Source organism: Scyliorhinus canicula, chromosome 4, assembly GCF_902713615.1.
Source record: "Scyliorhinus canicula chromosome 4, sScyCan1.1, whole genome shotgun sequence".
Lineage (NCBI taxonomy): Eukaryota > Metazoa > Chordata > Chondrichthyes > Carcharhiniformes > Scyliorhinidae > Scyliorhinus > Scyliorhinus canicula.
In genome coordinates, this window is record NC_052149.1 from 34372994 (window position 1) to 34395368 (window position 22375).

Below are 22375 nucleotides of genomic sequence, written 5' to 3' on the forward strand. Positions count from 1 at the left end.
GGATCCCCCTCCAGTTTTTTGCCGCTCTGAGCGCAATTGCTAGTAGCTCAATTGCTAGGGCGAACAGCAGTGGGGACAGTGGGCATCCTTGTCTGGTTCCCCTGTGCAGCTGGAAGTATCGGGAGTTGGTGTTGTTTGTCTGTACGCGCGCCATGGGAGCAGATGCTGGAAAGTTTGATGGGGCGGGGAGGGGGCGAGTTTGGGGTGGAGGAGGGAGCTGTGATGGGGTGCTGAGAGATTGCCGCATGACCAGAAGCCCACAGAGCATTTGAAGGATACTGTCAGCAGTCACAACTTCTAGGAACCTGTAAGTTGCAGCTCGGGGGTGGGTTTGAATGAATTTATGGGGGTCTCCAGCAAGGCAGCCCGACCCGAGGGGGTCACCCTGAGTTCATGTAACGGCCACCAAGTCCTTCCCTGCTACACCCCCCCAGCAAGCCCGAAGGTTTCAAAAGTTTGCCTACCTCCTTGCATCCTCCCCCTCTCCCCCTCCTCAACGGCCATGGCTCCTCAGGCCACTTGTAAATACCAAGTTAGGCCTGAGAGGGTTCAGCATAATGGGGGGTGGAGATTCCATGTAAATAGCGGATTTGCAAGGTGCCACTGACGCAGGGCGGGTAGTTCATTGAGGCAGCAGAGCATTGTAAAGGTCTGGCACTCTGTGCCGAGTCTATTTTTCAGGTGACCTGCCATTCTCTGCACAATCGGGAATTCCAATACCGACGTCGGGCAGTGGAGAATTCACCCCTCCCTCTTGTCTGGTTTCCTCAGTTCCTCATTTGTCTCACACAAGAACATAAGAAAAACGAGCATTCAACCCCATGAGCCTGTTCTGCCATTCAGTCAGATCATGGCTGACCTGAATGTGGACTTCATTCCAGTTTCCTGCTTGCCCTCCATAACCCATGACTCCCTTGTCAATCAAAAATATGTATAATTCAGCCTTCGATATATTCAGTGCTAATACTTGAAAGAAAGCAGCTTTGACATATTTTGCATGTCACAAATGTAAACTGTATTGGGGGCTGTTCTGCTTTTCAAAGAAGTCAGGAAAGATCATGTGCATTTAAGCTAATGTAAAATTTGTCTAGCTTGAACATAGCATCTATCAGTAAAAACAGAAACTTCTGGAAATGCTCAGTAGCTCGGGGAGTGTCTAGAGAGCGAGAAACAATGACATTTCAAATGGGCCTATTGTCAAAGCCGGAAAATGTTTTTGAGATATAACAGGTTTTCAGCAAGTGAACTAAAAGAAATGAAAGTCTCCTAAGTCCCCGAGGACTATGGGCTGCTCTCCCCTTTTGAGAGAGAGCTGACTGGTGGTGGTTACCTAAGGATCACCACACCTCAGGCGAGGGACAAGGTTGAGGAGGCCGAGCCTTCATGGATACAGAGGTGAGAAAAGTCTGTGATGCTGTGGAACGCAGGTGAGATAAGTTACAAAAGAGATGATGGTACAGGTGAAAGATGATGGGACTAGGATAAGTAAAGAAACCAAAAATGGGGTTCAAGAAGGTGTAAATGACAATAGATTCATCACCAACAGCTGCCGTCTGTAAAAGACGAAGGCAGAAGTTATGATTTGAAATTGTTGAATTCAGAAAGCTGTGAAGTGCCTCATCAAAAGATGATGTGCTGTTCCTCGAGCTTCTGTTTAAGATCATTAGCATAGTGTAGGAGGCCAAGGACAGAGCGACAGAGATGTGGGACAGAGAGTTAAAATGACAGTTGACAGAAACACAAGCTCACACTTGAAAAGCAATAATCCATTGTATGTTTTAGTCCAATGTAGAGGATACCATATGTGACAAAATATACGAGATTGGAACATGTACAACTTATGAGTGGTTTTAAAATCTCTTGGATATTATCTAGCTTTAGAGGATGGCTGGAATTTTAATTGAAAGCTGTCACATAGATTATAGTTAATTTGTTTATTTCAAATCGGTGACGCAGAAATTCTGCAATTAATGTTTATCTTTGTGATTTGTTTATTCTTGTGTTTGCAAATGTTGAGCAGATCTGCGTGTATGTGAATGTGTATGTATTAAATAATACATCTCCTCATTTCCTTTTTCTCCCCAAGTTTCGAATCAATGTGGCAGTGTGGAATAGTGGAACTAGCATTGACTGCGCACTCTCCCCCATGGTCAGTAACAATATATAAAGGGGGTGATGTACCGGCCGTGTCCTGCCGTAATCGGAGCGGGACGCAGCCGGTAGACGCCTGGAGAGGCCTCCACTGTGCTTCTTGACAGCCATTCCGCCTCGCGAGATCCAACCAGATCTTGCGAGATCCAACCAGATCTTGCAAGGTGTCATGGGCACCATGCGTAACCTCAGCAGGTTTAAGAACCCACTATTAACTGTGCTGACGCCGGATCTAACTGGCTCCCAGAATCTTATCAGCCTCCCCAGGGAGACCCTTCCGGAAAGAGCCAGCTGGCTTGGGCCACCATGAGAGGGTGGGGTGGGGGGGGGGGGGGTTCCACTCCCTCAACATGCAGCTCGTGTGCGACCACCAGATTAAGATAACACACGTATGTGTGCACGCTTCCCGGGGACTGTCCACGACAGCTATCTCCTGGGGCAGATGGTCATCCCCGGCCTCTTCGAGGAGCACCCTAGGATGTGCGGCTGGCTCTTGGGGAATAAGGGATACCCGCTGAACACCTGGCTAATAATAGTATTAGGCGGCACGGTAGCACAGTGGTTAGTACCGTTGCTTCACAGAGCCAGGTTTCGATTCCCGGCTTGGGTAACTGTCTGTGCGGAGTCTGCACATTCTCTCCGTGTCTGCGTGGGTTCCCTCCGGGTGTTCCGGTTTTCTCCCACAGTCCAAAGGTGTGCAGGCTAGGTGGATTGGCCATACTAAATTGCCTTTAGTGTCTAAAAAAGGTTAAGTGGGGTTACTGGGTTACAGGGATAGTGTTGAGGCGTGGGCTTAAGTGGGGTGCTCTTTCCAAGGGCTGGTGCATCTCAACGGGCCGAACGGCCTCCTGCACTGTAAATTCTATGATTCTTTTGTTTTTGTAACTCGTGTAGCTTCCAGAACAAAGAGCCAATCCTGTGGCCATGTGACTTCAGAAGGTATATTATTCATTCAGTAGAAAGGCCATTTTAAAAATAGCAACAATAAAAAAATGTTTTTGCAGATACAGTTTTGGATTTTGTTTCATGTTTTATTGACATAACAGTGATAATTCAGCATTATGGCCAAGAGGATGAAATGATGGTCAGTAATAGAGAGAAGCTAAGTTGCCAAAATGTTGGTAAATGGGGAATTGAGGTTGAATTCACTGGAACTGCAGTTGGATGAGACAAGTCAGAAAGCCTGTGCTAGTTGTTGCTTCTTCCTCCACTTTCTCCTCAACTTCCTCCTCATTTCAGCTGCTTGTCGTATAACTGATGACAACAGCTGTGCTCTCATGATAACAATGTTGTGCAGATTTCAGGAGAACAGCTCTGGGGAGTACTAGAGGATTCCTGCATTGAGATCTAGGCTGCAGAAGCGTTGCCTAAGCACCCCAATGTCTGCTTGGTGTGGTGGCATTTCATGAGTTATTTCATGCTGTTCACAAGTGCACTGGGATCAGTGGATAGACCTTGTTGCACAGTAGCCAACCATTGGTTTTAATGTTGGTTCAAATGCAAGTGAGACAGCAGACTGGTGCACAGTGAATGGACCGTGACTGCTGTTGGATAGTGGGCATTGACCTGTATAATGTTCCAATTATGAGTATTGCTTCCAGCTAGACATTTAAAGGAGTGGAACCCTTAGTAGTTGCAATACATCCTTATTTGTGGGTGAAGGGTATAAATTCAATGTGCATCGCTCAACTGCATCCTGCAGCATTGGGATGCTTGCTAACCTGGCAAAGCCTTGTGATAACTCGCCTGAATCTCTCCGGAAAGAGAGAAATCAGTGTACTTCCCCCTGTTTGCTTACAATGTGGCAGTGACCCCTCTTATCTGCAGTGGACAGAAAGTGGGAGTTGTTCGGAATACAACATGCTCCAGCCTGGGAGGAGCCCAAATGTCAGAAAAAACAAAAAGTAGGTTTAAGGGCATTAGATTTGTGTTGGTAAGTATTAGAAATAAGGTATTGATTTAAGTATGTTGAATTTAATGTTTTGCTGCCTGGAAGGGTAAAACCTGTAGTTATATTTATGCTGGACAAAGTTGTTTGCACGTGTGGGGGTTGCTTAAGTTCCAACTGTTTTTTCTATTGTGCTTAGAGAGGACTATGGTGTGAAGAATAACTAAAAAGCATAAGCATGTGAGTGTTGCTGAGTAACTGGTGCCTTTTAAGGTAGAGAACCCTTGAGTTTTACTAATTGGATCCACAAAATGGCATCCAACCTAACCTGTATCAAAAGTGTATGAGCATGGTAGGGATAACAATTTGGACAAAAAACAGCACCCATAAGACCAAAATACGACACTATGCAAATTAATTTTATGATCTGTATAGTTTCATAAGCGTCTACTGAATCGCCTTTGAGTTACGTTTTTTTGAATTTAAGCATGTCACAGTTCATTATGTTTTACTGATAATTAGAATTTCTGAGAGGAGGTCACCAATGTCCTTTGCAGCAATAAAATTGTTTTGATTTATTTCCTATGCCACTCTGAGCATATTAAAAGTTTCCAACTATGAAAATCATTAATGGAGAAAGAGGAATGAAATGTGACAAAGGTTTTAGAGGTCATTGTAAGGTTTTTATGAAAGCAAAGATTAGTTGAGAGATGGGGGGTGGGGGTAATGAAGTTCCAATATAGTTGAATTACAGTTGATGACGCTAACAAAAATGGTAAGGCACAGTCAGGTGGAATGCATAAAAGGGGAAAAGCATGAGGGAAGACCAAAAGCTGAGGCAGGAGTAAAGTTGAAATAAACTGAAGATAAAAGTAGGATGTTGTCATGAATAAATTTCAGGACAAGGGCAAAGATGTTAATTCAATGTGTTGGAGAACAAGGATCCAGTATAGCTGCAGATAGTCTGTATTTCGGATCCGAATGCAAATGTATTCAAAAATAAAGTGAAGTTTACATTTCCAGATTCCTCGATTACTAACCAGAATAGAGAGAGGTTCAATTAGTATATTGAGATGGAGACGAGGGAAATAACCGGCATGTAGGATTAAAAATTGGAACATCATCATATCCACTGACTGTCATATTAATGGCTACATGGAAGAGAGCTTTAATTGGGAACAAGAGTGGAGTGATTATCCGACTTGTATCAATTCTGCTCCTGCAAAGCTTTGGGAGCATACATTGAGCAAACAATTAAAGGAAACCTTTAAAGAAAAATTCTTATCTTATTCTTGGAATGATAGTGTAGTTGACAAGGACTAGCATTTATTGTTCTTCAGAATGTGGTGGTGAGCCTGAGCTGCTGCAGCCCATGTAGTATAGATACACCCACAGTGCCATTAAGAACTGAATTCCAGGATTTTGACCCAGTGACAATGAAGGAACAACAATCCAGTTCCAAGTCTGGATAGTGTATGACTTGGAGTGGAATGTGCCGGTGATGGTGTTCCCATGCAACTGCTGCCCTTGTCCTCCAAGGTGGTATGGGGTTTGGAAGGTGCTGTTGAAGGAGCCTTGGTGAGTCTATACCATGTGTTCTGTAGATGATAGGCAATGCTGCCTCTGTGCGACGGTGGTGGAGGGAGTGTATGTTGAAGGTGGTGGGGGCAAACAAGCGGGCTGAACAAAGAAAAGTACAGCACAGGAACAGGCCCTTCGGCCCTCCAAGCCTGCGCCGACCATGCTGCCCGTCTAAACTAAAATCTTCTACACTTCCGGGGTACGTATCCCTCTATTCCCATCCTATTCATGTATTTGTCAAGATGCCCTTAAACGTCACTATCGTCCCTGCTTCCATCACTTCCTCCAGCAGCAATTCCAGGCACCCATTACCCTCTGTGTAAAAAAACTTACCTCGTACATCTCTAAATCTTGCCCCTCGCACCTTAAACCTATGCCCCCTAGTAATTCACCCCTCTACCCTGGGAAAAAGTCTCTGACTATCCACTCTGTCTATGCCCCTCATCATTTTGGAGGCCTCTTATCAGGTCGCCCCTCAACCTCCTTCGTTCCAGTGAGAACAAACCAAGTTTATTCAACCTCTCCTCATAGCTAATGCCCTCCATACCAGGCAACATCCTGGTAAATCTCTTCTGCACCTATCTAAAGCCTCCACATCCTTCTGGTAGTGTGGCAACCAGAATTGAACACTATATTCCAAGTGTGGCCTAACTAAGATTCTATACAGCTGCAACATGACTTGCCAATTTTTATACTCAATGCCCTGGCCAATGAAGGCAAGCATGCCGTATGCCTTCTTGACTACCTTCTCCACCTGTGTTGCCCCTTTCAGTGACCCGTGGACCTGTACACCAAGATCCTTCTGACTGTCAATACTCTTGAGGGTTCTACCATTCACTGTATATACCCTACCTGTATTCGACCTTCCAAAATGCATTACCTCATATTTGTCCAGATTAAACTCCATCTGCCATCTCTCCGCCCAAGTCTCCAAACGATCTAAATCCTGCTGTATCCTCTGACAGTCCTCATCGCTGTCCGCAAGTCCACCAACCTTTGTGTCGTCTGCAAACTTACTAATCAGACCAGTTACGTTTTCCTCCAAATCATTTATACATACTACGAACAGCAAAGGTCCCAACACTGATCCCTGCGGAACACCACTAGTCACAGGCCTCCAATCAGAAAAGCACCCTTCCATTGCTACTCTCTGCCTTCTATGACCTAGCCAGTTCTGTATCCACCTTGCCAGCTCACCCCGATCCCGTGTGACTTCACCTTTTCTACCTGTCTGCCATGAGGGACCTTGTCAAAGGCCTTACTGAAGTCCATATAGACAATATCCACTGCCCTACTTGCATCAGTCATCTTTGTGACCTCGTCAAAAAACTCTATCAAGTTGGTGAGACACGACCTCCCCTTCACAAAATCGTGCTGCCACTCGCTCATACGACCACTTGCTTCCAAATGGGAGTAGATCCTGTCTCGAAGAATTGTCTCCAGTAATTTCCATACCACTGACGTAAGGCTCACCGGCCTGTAGTTCCCTGGATTATCCTTGCTACCCTTCTTAAACAAAGGAACAACATTGGCTATTCTCCAGTCCTCCGGGACATCACCTGAAGACAGTGAGGATCCAAAGATTTCTGTCAAGGCCTCATCAATTTCCTCTCTTGCCTCCTTCAGTATTCTGCGGTAGATCCCATCAGTCCCTGGGGACTTATCCACCTTAATATTTTTCAAGACACCCAACACCTCGTGTTTTTGGATCTCAATGTGGCCCAGGCTATCTACACATCCTTCTCCAGACTCAACATCCACCAATTCCTTCTCTTTGGTGAATACTGATGCAAAGTATTCATTTGGTACCTCGCCCATTTCCTCTGGCTCCACACATAGATTCCCTCCCCTGTCCTTCAGTGGGCCAACCCTTTCCCTCGCTACCCTCTTGCTTTTTATGTACGTGTAAAAAGCCTTGGGATTGTTCTTAACCCTACTTGGCAATTGCGTTTCGTGGCCCCTTTTAGCCCTCCTCACTCCTTGTTGAAATTCCTTCCTACTTTCCTTATATTCCACACAGGCTTTGTCTGTTCCCAGCCTTCTAGCCCTGCAAATGCCTCCTTTTTCTTTTTGACGAGGCCTACAATATCTCTCGTTATCCAAGGTTCCTGAAATTTGCCATATTTATCCTTCTTCCTCACAGGAACATGCTGGTCCTGAATTCCTTTCAACTGACATTTGAAAACCTCCCACATGTCAGATGTTGATTTACCCTCAAACATCCACCCCCAATCTAGGTTCTTCAGTTCCCACCTAATATTGTTGTAATTCGCCTTCCCTGCTTTGTCCTGGATGGTGTTGAAGGAGCTGCACCCAAACAGGCAAGTGGAAAGTATTCCATCACACTCTGGACTTGTGCCTTGTAAATGGCTTTGGAGCGTCAGGAGGTGAGTTACCTGCCACAGAACTCTCAGCATCTGGACCTGCTCTTGTAGCCACAGTATTTATATGAAACATAGAGTCCTTACGGTGCAGAAGGAGGCCATTTGGCACATCAAATCTTCACCGGCTCTCTGAAAGAGTACTCCAACCAGGCTCACTCACCCTTACTATCTCGATAACCACTTAACCCTATCCTACATACCTTTTTTGGACACTAGGCGGCAATTTAGCATAGCCAATCCACCTAACCTGCACATCTTTGGACGGTGTGAAGAAAGCGGAGCACATGAAGGAAACCGGCGCAAACACGGTGAGAAAGTGCAAACTCCACATAGCCACCAAGGCCGGAATTGAACCCGGGTCCCTGGTACTGTGAGGCAGCCGTGCTAACCACTGTGCCACCGTGCCACCATAAATATGGCTGGTCCAGTTCAGTTTCTGGCCAATGGTAACCGTCAAGATGTTGATAGTGAAAGACTCAACAATAATAATGACATTGAATGTCTTGAAGGGGCGTTTAGATTATTTTGTTAGAAATGGTTATTGCTTGATGCTTGTACGGCACAGATGTTACATGCCACTTATCCTCCAAAGCCTGCACATTTGTCCTGGCCTTACTGTGTGTGGACATGGACTGCTTGAGTATCTGAGGAGTCCTGAATGAACCTGAACATTGGGTAATCACCCGCGAACATGGAAGGAAGGTAATTGATGAAGCTACTAAAGATGGTTGGGTCTAGCACACTACCATGACAAACTCTTGCAGTTGTCCAGGGACTGAGATGATTGATGTTAAACAACGTAGACATGTGCTAGATATGACTCTGACCAGTGGAGAGTTTTCCCCCTGATTTCCATTGACTTCAATTTTGCTAGGGCTCCTTGATGCCACACTTGGTCAAATGTTGCTTTGGTGTCGAGGCCCACTCATATCTTACCTCTTGTTTTCAGTTCTTTTGTCCATGTTGTACCAAGGCTATAATGAGGTCAGGAGCTAAGTGGCCCCTGATAAAACACAAACTGATTGTCTGGGAGCAGGTTAGTGTGAGTGAGTGCAACTTGATAGCACTGTCATGACCCTTTCCAACACTTTATTGATAATAGGACAGTAATTAGTTCAGTTGGATTCATCTAATTTTTGTGGACAAGATATATCTGAGCAATTTTTCACATGCCGGGTAGATGTCAGTGTTGCAGCTGTGCTGGAACAGCTTGGCTAGGAGCCTGGTTAGTTTTGGAGCACAAGTCATTCGTACTATTGCTGGAATGTTGTCAGCGCTCATGGCCTTTGCAATAACTAGCATCACCAGCTGTTTATTGATGTCACATGGAGTGAATCGAATTGGCTGAAGACTGACACCTGTGATATTGGGGATCTCAGGACAAGGCTAATTTGGATCATCTGCTTAGCACATCTGGCTGAAGATTATTTCATTGATGTGCGAGGCTCCCCATCATTGGTGGGGATATTTGTGGAATTTCCTCCTCCAGGTAGTTGTTTAATAGTCCACCACCATTCACAACTGGATGTGGCAGGAATACAGAGTTTAGATCTGATGCGTTGGTTGTGAGATTGCTTAGCTCTGTTGCATGCCGCTTTCGATGTTTGGCATGTAAGTAGTCCTGTGTTGTAGCTTCAACAGGTTGATGTCTCAATTTTACCTATGCCTGATGCTGTTCGTTTCATGCCCTCCTGCACACTCCAATGAAACCAGGATTGATTTCCCTGGCTTGATGGTAGAGTGGGCGGTGCCAAGCTATCAGATTACAGATTGTAGTTGAATATATTTCTGCTGCTGCTGATGGCCCACAGCACCGCATGGATGACTAATTTTGAGTTGCTAGATTTGTTCGAAACCTATTCTATTTAGCACAGTGGTTGAGGCGCATAACATGATGGAAGGTTTCAATAAATGTGAAGACAGGATTTTATCTCCACAAGGACTGTGTGGTGATGCTAGTTTCCTCACCACGTATCACAAACCCAGTCTAGAAGCTATGTCCTTCAGGACTCGGCCAGCTTGATCTGTACTGGTGGTCTTGACCCACCCTTGAAGACATTCTGTGCCCTTGCCACCCTCCGTGCTTCTTCCAGTTGGTATTCAATATGGAGGAGTGCTGATTCGACTGAAAGGGGTGGAGGGTGGGCCAGAAGGTGGTAAACAGCAGGAGGTTTCCATGCTCTTGTTTGACTTGATACCATGAGACTTTGGGGTGTCCATAATCAATGTTTGAAATCTCCCACAGCGACTCCCTCCCAAGTGCTGCTATGTCTGATTGGTCTGCCCTGTCAGTGGCACAGAATTTACCTAGAAATGGGTGATGGGTGTTTGGGACATTATCTGTAAGGTATCATTCGATGAAGCTGTGGGGCACTCTCCTAATTTTGGAACAAGCCCCCAGATGTTAGTAGGAAGGACTTTGCAGGCTCAATAGGACTGCCTGTGCCCTTGTCATTTCCAGTGCCAATGTTTGCCTGGTTTCATTCCTTTTGGACTTTGTAGTGGTTTCATACAACTGAGTGGTTTGCTAGGCCATTTCAGAGTCAACTAAATTTCTGTGCGTCTGGAGTCACGTAGGCCAGACTAAGTAAAGATGGTCAAACTTCTTTCCTCTTGGACTCATGTGAACCAAATGAATTTTTACGACAATCAACCGTGGTTTCATGGTTACCATTACCGAAAGTAACTTCCAATTCCTGATTTCCTAGTTGTGGTCAGCCACAGTGGGATTTGAATCCATGTCCCGAGAGCATTAACCTGGGCCTCGAAGTATAATGCAGTGACATTACCACTACATCACTGCCTTCCCTTAAATTACTGAATTCTTGTTAATTTCTGCAGATTGAATGAAGCCCCCGTGAAAGGTTTTGAAAAAGATGTTGGCGCAAAGACAACCCTTCGAATCACATATCCAGAAGGTGCCATACAGAAACCAGCGCGGTATGAGAAGGACTCACTATTTGTGTTTGCTGGATTCAAACCTCAAGATTTCAAATGGTTGAAATACATTGTTTACAAAGAAAAAGTGGTAAGAATTGTCCTTCCTACATTGTGGTGGCATTTTGTCTGGAACAATAAAGACACAGCAGATCTTTTTGTTTAGTGATACTGGTTTATTAAATGTCCAGTGGAGTAAATCTTCAAGTTCAAGTCTTTCTTTGGACTGAAATATTGAATGTGATTCATTGAATAACATGTACATTAGGAAATAGATTTTTTTTATTATTCCCTGTTGGCTTAATGTGAATAAGCGGCCTACTTGAATGACGAGAGTAGGAAACTAGACTTCAACGAGTGTCAGAAAAAAACCAAAACAGTGGTCTTCATTGGGGGTGACAACAGAGGCCAAGTTTAATCAGTAATGGCATCAATAAGCATTAATGCGCAACAGAAAACACAACAGACAATAATAACCTGTGAGTGATAATAGTGTCCAATAGTTTTGAACAAATTGTTCTGATTTTCCCAATGCAAACTGTGTGTCTAAAACTTAACTGTGCCATTATTGACTGTGCAGTTCATTACTGATAGTATTAGGAGAAAATTGAAATTGTTTCAGATTCTGGTTATGTTGGCAATAGAGTACACTAAATAAGCTTCTCTAAAATTAGCTTAAAGTGTAGTTAATACTTGAACACGTCAAAGAAGCACAGAATTGTTACAGTGCAAAAAGAGGCAATTTGGCCCACAGTGTCTGCACTTTCTCCCTGTAACCCTGCACATTCCTCCTTTCAGATAACATGCCACTTGGGTTATCTGATGTTTTATGGAGGGGATACAAAACATGAGGCGAAATTATAGATCAATGAGAAGCATCAGTGTGACATACCAGTACCCAGTAGATATGCTATTTATGTAATGAAATGTGTTGCGATTTCTCAACAGTACTCACTTATCCTTTTTTGCAATTATGAAGAGAACTGTTTGCCTCACATCGGTAACTAGCAACAGTAGTATTTATATATCAACAGTGTGAAAAATCTCAACATTATCATACAACTGTGGCAGTTTTATTTAATAGTCATTTTTAACTACAGTCTTCATTACTGTAGTTTCTACGATCAACAGTGAGATCTAATACCATGGCTAAACATATTGTCTTTTTAGCAGTCTTTTATAGTGTCACTTTCAATATAAAAAATGGGTTAGATTCTATGGCCTTATATACCCTCTGCTGTTGCAATGAGAAAGCAATTTAATCTTGACATTCAGGGGTGCAAAATAACAGCAGAAATCCATTGTGCTACATTGGACTAATTGTGACAGGCAGCATGGTTTTGTATGGGGAAGGTCATGTCTCACAAACTTGATTGAGTTTTTTGAAGAGGTGACAAAGACAATTGATGAGGAAAGGACTGTGGATGTAGTTTATATGGATTTTAGTAAGGCATTTGACAAGGACCCACATGGCAGACTGGTACAAAAATTTAAATCACATGGGATTCAGGATGGGCTGACTAGATGGATACAGAACTGGCTTGGTTATCGAAGACAAAGACGAGCAGTGGAAAGGTGTTTTTCAGAATGGAGATCAGTAGCCAGTGGTGTCCAGCAGGGATCAGTGTTGGGACCTTCATTGTTTGTAATATATATAAATGATCTGGAAGAAAATGTGGATGATCTGATTGGTAAGTTTGCGGATGACACAAAGATTGGCGGAGTTGCTGATTGTGCCGAGGATACAGCAGGATATAGATAGATTGGAAGCTTGGCACAGAAATGGCAGATGGAGTTTAGTCCGGACAAATGCAAGGTGATGCATTTTGGAGGATCAAATCTAGGTATGAATTATACTGTAAATGGCAGAACCCTTAGGAACATTAACATACAAAGGGTTCTGGGCGTGCAGGTCCACAGTTTCCTAAAAGTGGAAACACAAGTGGCCACGGTGATTAAGAAGGCAGATGACATGCTTGCCTTCATCAGCCAGGCATTGAGTACAGGAGTTGGGAAATCATGTTGCAGCTGTATAAAACCTTGGTTAGCCCGCATTTGGAGCATTGCATGCAGTTTGGTCACCACAATATCAGAAGGACGTGGAAGCTTTGGAGAGAGTGCAAAGAAGGTTCACCAGGATGTTGCCTGGTCTCGAGGGCGTTGGCTTATAAGGAGAGGTTGAATAAACTAGGATTGTTTTCACTTGAAAGACAGAGACTGACGGGAGACCTGATAGAGGTCTACAAAATTATGAGTGGCATAGACAGGGTGGATAGCCAAAGGCTTTTTCCAAGGATGGAAGTGTCAATTACAAGGGGGCACGGGTTCAAAGTGAGAGTGGGAAAATTTAAGGGAGGTGTGCAGGGCAGGTTTATCACACAGTGGTGAGTGCCTGGAATGTGCTGCCAGAGGATGTGGTGCAAGTAGGCGCATTAGCAACATTTAAGAGGCATCTGGATGGGTAGATGACTAGGGAGGAAATAGAGGGATACGGACCGAGTAAGGGCAGAAGGTTTACTTTTACTTAGAGCATCATGATCAGCACAGGCTTGGAAGGCTGAAGGGCCTGTTTCTGTGCTGTACTTTTCTTTGTTCTTTATTATTGCCACTTTTTGCACTCAGAAAAATTCTGCCTAACATGGTTTTTGGTATATTCATCATTTGGTATAGGCATCATTGGTTAGACCAGCATTTATTGCCCAACCCCAATTGCCCTTGAGAAGATGGCCTTCTTGAACCACTCTGGTGGTCCCGTGCTTTTGGAGAGGGAGGTCCAAGATTTTGACTGAACAAACATGAAGGAATGACAATGTATTTCCAAGTCAGGATGGTGGCCTGATGGAGGGGAACTTCCAGTTGGTGATGCTCCCATGTGTCTGCTACCCTTGTCCTAATCTAGATGGTCATGGTTGTGGGGTGTGGAAATGCTGCCTGAGGAGCCATAATGAATTTCTGCTATGCATCTTGTAGATGATACACACTGCTGCCATTGTGTTTTAGTGGTGAAGGGAGTGAATGTTTGTGGATGGGATGGCGATCAACCGGCTGCTTTGTTCTGAATGATTTTGAGCTGCTTTGTTGTGGGAGTTGCACTTATCCGGGCAAGTAGAGAATATTCCACCACACTCCTGGCTTGTGCTTTGTAGATGGTGAACAGGCTTTGGGGAGTCAGGAGTTGAGTTACTCGCTGCAAGATTCTTAACCTCTGACCTGTGCTTGTAGCCACAGTGTTTAATAGATCAGTTCAGTTTCTGGTCGATGGTAACCCCCAGGATGTTGATACTGGGGGATTCATTATGGCAGTGCTGTTGAAGGACGATAGTTAGATTCTCTCTTGTTGGAAATGGTGGTGCAAATGATACTTGCCACTTGTCAGACCAAATCTGGATATTGTCAAGGTCTTGCTGCATTTGAAACATGTTTCCCGTATTTTACATTGATGAATACAAGTTGATTTTTTTTATTTTGCTCTTCCCCTGAGACCAATGGCATACTTAAACCTTGGAAAACTCTTGCCACATCCCTCCCCCATGTACTCAGTTTTGTGATTTGGCATAAACAATGTACAATGTACCCCCTGCTTTTTGTGGTGGCGTGTGTGATCAATTTATTTAAGTGTCCAGCCCCATTTATTTTTATTTTGCATGGCTATGCAACTTAAAGAAACTAATTTATGCATCACCTGCATGGAAATGTTTGGATTGCGGCATGGTCACGTAGCTTGGATGGAACATTGATCACAAGCTATCATCAAAACCTGGAAGTACCTGCATGCAACAAGACATGGAAAACATCCAGACTGGGCAAATGAGTGACATTCATACCACACAAGTGCCTGGAATGACCACCTCCAATGCATGTGTGCTTAACCATCTTCTTTTGATATTCACTGTCATTACAATACCAATCCTCCATTATCAATATGATTAGAGTCAACATTAAGGAAAAACTCAACAGGACATGCCAAACAAATACCATGGTTACCGAGTGAGTGGCTCACCACTGCCTACGAGCTGCAAATCCTTGAGTACGATGGAATAGATTTGTCTCCATCAATGCATCTGCAACAACATGCCATGACACCACCCAGGACAAAACAGGCCACTTACAAGACTCCAGCATGTCCTCAACCCACTTCACCTCTGCCTTACTATGGCAGCACTATACTATCTAGAGATTACTCTGCAGGAAGCAGTAAAAATTTATGGGCAACACCTTCCACACACCCTTAACCTTTTGCTGGAGGATGTATCAGATGCATTGGAAAACTTATCACCGACTAGTCACATACAATCTTAATTTCGGATCGGTATTCTTATTTCCCACTTTTTACTGGTTTCCATTTAAAGATGTAGAAGACCAGTTCGGACAAGTATTCCTATTTCCTCCTTTTCACTGTTTTTCCACCTGCTCAACATAAAGATTGCAACGGTTCAAGAAAAAGGCCAATCACCACCTTAACAACAAGGATGAGCAATAAATTCTAGCCCTGCGGCACCCACATCACTAGACTGATTTTTTTTTTTTAACGCATGGGTGACAGGATTTCTGCCAATTATTTTATAGATGTGAGCTGATGAAATTTCCATTGCAAGCAGGTCACTGTGTGTGGGTGTTTAATTATTACAGAATTTGGAATGTTTTCTGTGAGCTCCGTGACCGGTGGAACTTGAGTTTTAATACTGACAAATGCCTTAACTTTGCCCAATCTGTTTAACACTGATAGCTTGACCCAGCCTGATAGAATGACCTCCTTCTATAGGACCAGATATAATGCCCTGATATTTGCCAGGGAGGGAGTGGGCGATGGGGAGCAGTTTTGATTTTGGAAAGGATTTAGCAGCAGGGCCTGAGTCAAACATTGTTTGTCTGAATTTCACGGTTGCAGGCAACCAACCAGAATGAGAGACTAAGTGGCATGAGGGATAGATGAGAACATTTGGGGGGAAATCAGAAGGCTTGGGGTGTTGTGGGATGGGGGGTGAAGTCAGAAGGGTCGGTGGGAGTTTGGAAGTGTCAATGATGGGGGAAGACAGTGGAAGAATCGGTGTGTGGGGATAAATTTGAAATGGGAATGGAAGATCAGAGAGTGCAGAGAAGGGCAATTGGGATCCGAAAGACATAGGTGGGCGGGGTTTTGGAAAGGCTGAGTCCATGGGCAGGGAAATGGCTATGGGGACAAGCAGGACAGGGCAAAGGAGGTTAGCTTGGAGGATCAAAAGAAAGCCCTCCTGCTCTTGCTGGGGCATGAGCAATGTTGAAAAGGCAGCTCTCCAATCTGTTAACTGGATTTCTCAACGTCTGGATAATCCAGCTACCAGGGGTAAGTCTAAATGGGGATCAATAACTCAACCTAGTTAAAATAGAAAAGCGATCCAGCCAGTTAACTATTCAGACCATAAGACACAGGAGCGGAATTAGGCCATTTGGCCCATCGGGTCAAATGGCTGATTCAATCATGGCTGATATGTTTCTCATCCAAATTATCCTGCCTTCTCCCCATAAATCCTGATCTCCCTATTAATCATGATATGTATACCAATACATTTCTGTTTTAATTCCTATTAATCGTCTCCGTATTTCTCCAGTTCTTTTATAACCTTTTTATAATATGGTGACTAGAATTTCACATATACTCTTAGGTACAGTCCAACCAAGGTGCAAAACAGTTTTAGCATAAATTTCTCACTTTTCAATTTTATTTTATAAATTTAGAGCACCCAATTCATTTTTCCAATTAAGGGTCAATTTAGTGTGTCCAATCCACCTACCTAGACATCTTTGTTTTGTGCGGACAAAACCCACGCAAACACGGGGAGAATGTGCAAACTCCAAATGGCAGTGACCCAGAGCCGGGATCGAACCTGGGACCTCGGCGCCGTGAGGCTGCAGTGCTAACCACTGTGCTGCTCCCCACTTTTCAATTTTAACCCTCCAGAAATGAAGCCTAATATTTGTTTGTTTTTCTCATGGCCTTGCTGAACTGTGATGCAACGTTAATGATTGATGTATTTGTACTGCAAAAAGCCTGTTTTTCTAATCCACCTAGACCTGCACCTTCTAAGTAATAAGTGGCCTCCCTATTCATGCTGCTAAAACGTACCCACTCACATTTATCTGTTTGGAATTTCATTTGCCAATTATTTTCACATTATTCAAGTTTATTAATGATCTCCTGTAATTGGTTTCAGTCCTTCTCAGTTTGGACTATTACCCAATTTGGTGTCATGTACAAATTTAGAAATTGTGTTTCTAATTACCTTTCACAAATTATATGCAGTTTGACTTGTAGTCTGCATCAAAACATGTTTATTGTCAATTAGAGGTGAGTACTGCTAGACTTTAAGACAAATCTCTCTGAAATTTCTAGCTGATCTTTGTTGCAGTCTCTATTGTCTGTAAACATGACTTCACTAGGAATAGACATCGCCGGATGTTGTTTTAATGCTATTCACTCAGTTGATCAAACTGCAATTACTCAAGTCAAATTCTGGGAGACTGTGATTGCTGGACGGTGGATTCCTAGAGATTAACTATTCTGGGTTTGTGCAATGATATTGACTAAGCTCACCAAACACACCAAATGGCAAAATATGCTTGCCAGAAGCCAATGGTATAAATTTAGCTATAAAAATTCTCCCAACGTGTTTTAAAAAAAAACTTTCTACCCTCAATCCCAGTTGAATTTCCAATCCATTTGAGGAGCTATTAAGAACGTTAAGAACGGGCAGCACGGTGGCACAGTGGTTAGCATTGCTACCTACGGCGCTGAGGACCTGGGTTCGAATCCTGGCCCTGGGTCACTGTCCGTGTGGAGACACATTCTCCCCGTGTCTGCGTGGGTTTCACCCCCACAACCCAAAGATGTGCAGGGTAGGTGGATTGGCCACGCTAAATTGCCCCTTAATTGGAAAAATAATTGGGTACTCTAAATTTATTTTTAAAAAGAATGTTAAGAACTTCCTCTTTTTTGGTCACTGAATTTGTAATGAAAAATTCTAATTGTATTTGCTAGCCTGAATTCTACTTTGTAAAAAAAATACTTTTTATTCTCTTCCTTTTTCACATTTTCTCCCAAATTTACACCCACCAACAATAAACAATAATCAGTAACAAATATGTTAATCCCCATATCAATAACAACGATCCCATCCTCCCACCAAACCCAAACATTAGCCCGCATGTTCACATAAACAAATGACAAAAAGGAATCAGAAATCACCCATAGTTACCATTAACACACACCGCCCCCCCCTCCCCCAACCCTCCCACCCACCCCCCCCCCAAACTAATGTTCAATGTTTTCCAGTTCTTGAAAGTGCATGATGAATAACGCCCTTAAATTGTAGAACCCCTCCATCCTTCGCCTCAGTTCAAACTTAACCTTCTCAAGAGTCAAGAATTCCAACAGGTCCCCCCTCCACGCCAGCGCACAGGGTGGGGAGGATCCGCCTTCGGGCGATCAACGAGGCGAAGGCTACAACATTTGCCTCTACACCCGTTTCCAACCCTGGCTGGTCCAACACCCCGAATATGGCCTCCCAGGGACCCGGGTCCAGTTTCACGTGCACCACTTTAGAAATTACTCCAAAAACCTCCTTCCAGTAATCCTCTAGCTTTGGACAGGACCAAAACATATGAACATGATTAGCGGGGCCTCTTGCCCCCAACCCCCCACAATGCTCACACACATCTTCTACTGCTTCAAAGAATCGGCTCATCCTCGCCCTCGTGAGGTGTGCTCTGTATACCACCTACCACCTTCAGCTGTATCAGCCCCAACCTCGCGCACGACGTGGAGGCATTCACTCTCCGGAGCACCTCACACTAGAACCCCTCCTCCATATCCTCTCCCAACTCTTCCTCCCACTTTGCTTTGATCCTTTCCAGTGGTGCCTTGTCCTCTTCCAAAATAGCTCCGTAAACCGCTGACACTACCCCCTTCTCCAGTCTCCCTGTCATCAGCACCACCTCCAGCAATGTGGAGGCTGGCTCCACCGGGAAGCTCTGTATCTCCTTTCCGGCAAAATCTCAAACCTGTATGTATCTAAACGTTTCCCCCTGCTCCAGCCCATACTTCGCTTCCAGCTTCTTCAGACCTGAAAACCGACCCCTAAGAAACAAATCTTTTTGTGTCTTAATCCCTTCTCCTCCCATTTCCAAAAATTTCCATCCCACCCCGCTGGCTGAAATCTGTGGTTCCCCCGAATCGGTATTTCCCTTGACCCTGCCCCTAACCTGAGGTGTTGGCGAAACTGCCTCCAGTTTTTCAATGAAGCTATAATTACCGGACTCCCTGAGTATTTCCCTTTGGGTTATCGGGAGCGGCGCTGTTGCTAGTGCTTTCAATCCCGACCCCCTGCACAAACTCCTCCATCCTGACCCAATGGGAATCAACCCCTCTGATCCAGCTCCGCACCTTCTCCACATTCGCCGCCCAGCAGTAATGCATCAGGTTCGGACAACCCAAACCCCCTGCCTGCCTTCCCTTCTGTAGCAGCACCTTTCTAACTCTGGCCACCTTCCCTCCCCATATGAACAAAGTAATCCTTCCCTCAGTCTCTGAAAAAAGCCTTTGGCAGGAAAATCGGCAGGCATTGAAAAATAAACAGAAATCGCGGCAACACGTTAATTTTAACCGCCTGTACCCAACCCGCCAGTGACAGAGGGAGACCATCCCACCTTGTCAGATCAGCTTTCACTCTCCCGCCAAACTAGAAATATTGTACCTGCGGAGCCCCCACCCCCACCCCACTGCTGTGCAACCTGCACCCCCAGGTACCTAAAGTGAGTCCCTGCCCTGCGGAATGGCAGCCCTGCCCCCACCCCCGGCCGAGACACCACAAAATAGTCACTCTTATGTAGATTTAGTTTGTACCCCGAAAAAGACCCAAAGACTCGAAACAGCTCCAATATTCCCCCTATCGACACACTCTGGTCCGACATGTATAACAGCCAGTCATCGGCATATAAGGACACCCTATGTTCTATCCCCCCGCACTATTCTTTTCTATACTTCTTAATGCGATGGCCAACGGCTCAATCGCGAATGCAAACAGCAGGGGGGGACATAGGACATCCCTGCCTAGTCCCGCGGTTGAGAGAAAAGTATCTCGAGTTGATGTTGTTTGTGCGGACACTCGCCCTCAGCTCCTTGTATAGTAGCTTTACCCAGTTCGCAAATCTTGGTTCAATCCCAAACCACTCCAGAACTGCCATCAAGTACCCCCATTCTACCCGGTCAAACGCCTTCTCTGCTTCCAATGCCACAACCACCTCTGTTTCCTTACCCTCTGCCGGCGCCAGAACGACGTTCAATACCTTTCTAACGTTTGAAAAGAGCTGCCAACCTCTCACGAACCCTATCTGATCTGCACCTATCACCTTCGGGAGGCACTCCTCCAGCCTACCCGCCAGTACCTTCGCCAATACCTTTGCGTCCACATTCAGAAGTGATATGGGCCTACATGACCCACACTCCGTCGGATCCATATCTTTTTTTAGCAGCAAGGAAATCGATGCCTGCCCCAAAGTTTGTGGCAACACCCCTTCCCTATCGCCTCTTTAAACATCCCCACTATCAGGGGTACCAGCTTATCCTTGAATTTTTTATAATATTCCACCGGAAACCCATCCGGTCCTGCCACCTTCCCCGACTGCATCCACCCAATCGCATCCTTTATCTCCTGCTCCACTGTCACTCCCCAAACCTCTGGTACTCCAATCCATCTGAAAATTCCTGCATCTCATGGTCTCACCCAGGTGGCTCTGACCTGTACAACCTCTCATAAAATTCCTCAAAAACCTTGTTAATCAGATCCGGAGCCACCACCAACTTCCCCGCCCTATCCCTCACCTGAACAATTTTCCTTGCCACTGCTTCCCTCCGGAGCTGACCTGCTAACATACGCCCTGCCTTATCTTCATGTTCGTAAACTGCACCCCTTGCTCGTCTCAGTTGGCGCACCGCCTTCCTGCTAGATAGGCGGTCAAAGCTCGTCTGTAGTTCCTTTCTCTTTTCCAGCTTCGCTGGGTCCCCATCTTCTGCATAACGCCTATCTAACTCCAACATCTCATCTATTACCCTCTGCCGCTCCAACCTCTCCTCTTTGTCCACCCTGGCCTTAAACAAAATTACCGCACCCCTCACCACCACCTTGAGAGCCTCCCAGACAACTGCCTTCGATACCTCACCTGTACAGTTGAAATCCACATATTCCTCAATTACCGTTTCAATTTTGTCACAGAACACTTGGTTCCCCAAAAGTCCCAAATCTAATTTCCACCCCGGCCTCTGTGCTACTCCCTTCTCCAGTACCATATCCACCCAATGCCGAGCATGATCTGACACTGCAATTTCCGGGTATTCCGACCCCTTAACCCCGGCCGGCAAAGCCTTCCCCACCACGAAAAATTCAATCCGCGAGTATACCTTATGGACTGCTGAGAAAAAAGAATACTCCCGTTGCCTTGGGTGCAGAAACCTCCAAGGGTCCACCCCTCCCATTTCCATCATTAGCCCAGCCAACGCCTTCGCGTCCCCCCCCCCCCCCCCCCCCCCCCCATGGGACCAAGGAGCGCGGCCGTGACCTGTCCAACCTTGGCTCCTGCACCAAGTTCCAGTTTCCTCTCCCCACACTACCAGTTAGCCTGAATTCTACTTATATGGTAATAATCCTGTGTAATTCGATTACTGTAAAACACATCTTTTTATAGTTTTTTGTTAATTACTCTTCTGGATCCACATTTTTTTGTTACTTGCACATAATTTTTATAAACAAACTCACATCTAGAGCATTCTCTCCCTTCCCATCGTCATATGTTTGAACTTTTTCATCTGTGAGAGGTTAAATACTCAGAACATCTAGAATTTCAGTGAGAAAGCTAATGAAATTGCTTTTGGGAAACCTTTCTTCTGATATTGGAAGTCATAAATAGCTTAAAAGATTTGCTTTCTAAACTGTTTGATAGCAGTCACTTTGTGTATCCTAACCCTTACAGTCAAGTCTGTGTATAATACTGTGCTGGCCAATTTGCACAGTGTGTCCTTAGTTCAACTTACCCAAACTGTGCGAGACATAGGAAGCCTCTCAGAACAGTACGCTCGGCAATCATAATTCTCTTTATCCATCCCGATTTTAAATTGCGCAGTATGTCAAGAAAAAAATGGAAATGTTTATATTACGGTGTATAACTTCACCTTGGATAGTGGCAGAAAATGTGTGGGAATGAATTGGCAGCCTATTTTCCACCTTTGCCTGATTTTCATCTCCTGCCTGATTTTCATCTCCATTCGCATCAAGCATGCTCCTGATTCGCTTTTGCCAATGGCATGCTGATGCCCAATATGAATCTATACCCATTGTGTATTTATCTATCTACCCAACCAAGTGTTGTTCCCAGAGACACCTGTGTAGCTATACTTTAGAAGCCC

General features: G+C 44.8%; 1 protein-coding gene across 1 annotated transcript in view; it reads left to right on the top strand.

Annotated features, from left to right (window-relative positions):
- The window catches only part of LOC119964467 (CMP-N-acetylneuraminate-beta-1,4-galactoside alpha-2,3-sialyltransferase-like), a 617002-nt gene that overhangs the window by 387828 nt on the left and 206799 nt on the right, over positions 1-22375 (top strand). Inside the window, 1 exon segment of the mRNA XM_038794008.1 lies at positions 10846-11032. Within this exon segment, the coding sequence (XP_038649936.1) occupies positions 10846-11032 (187 nt within the window).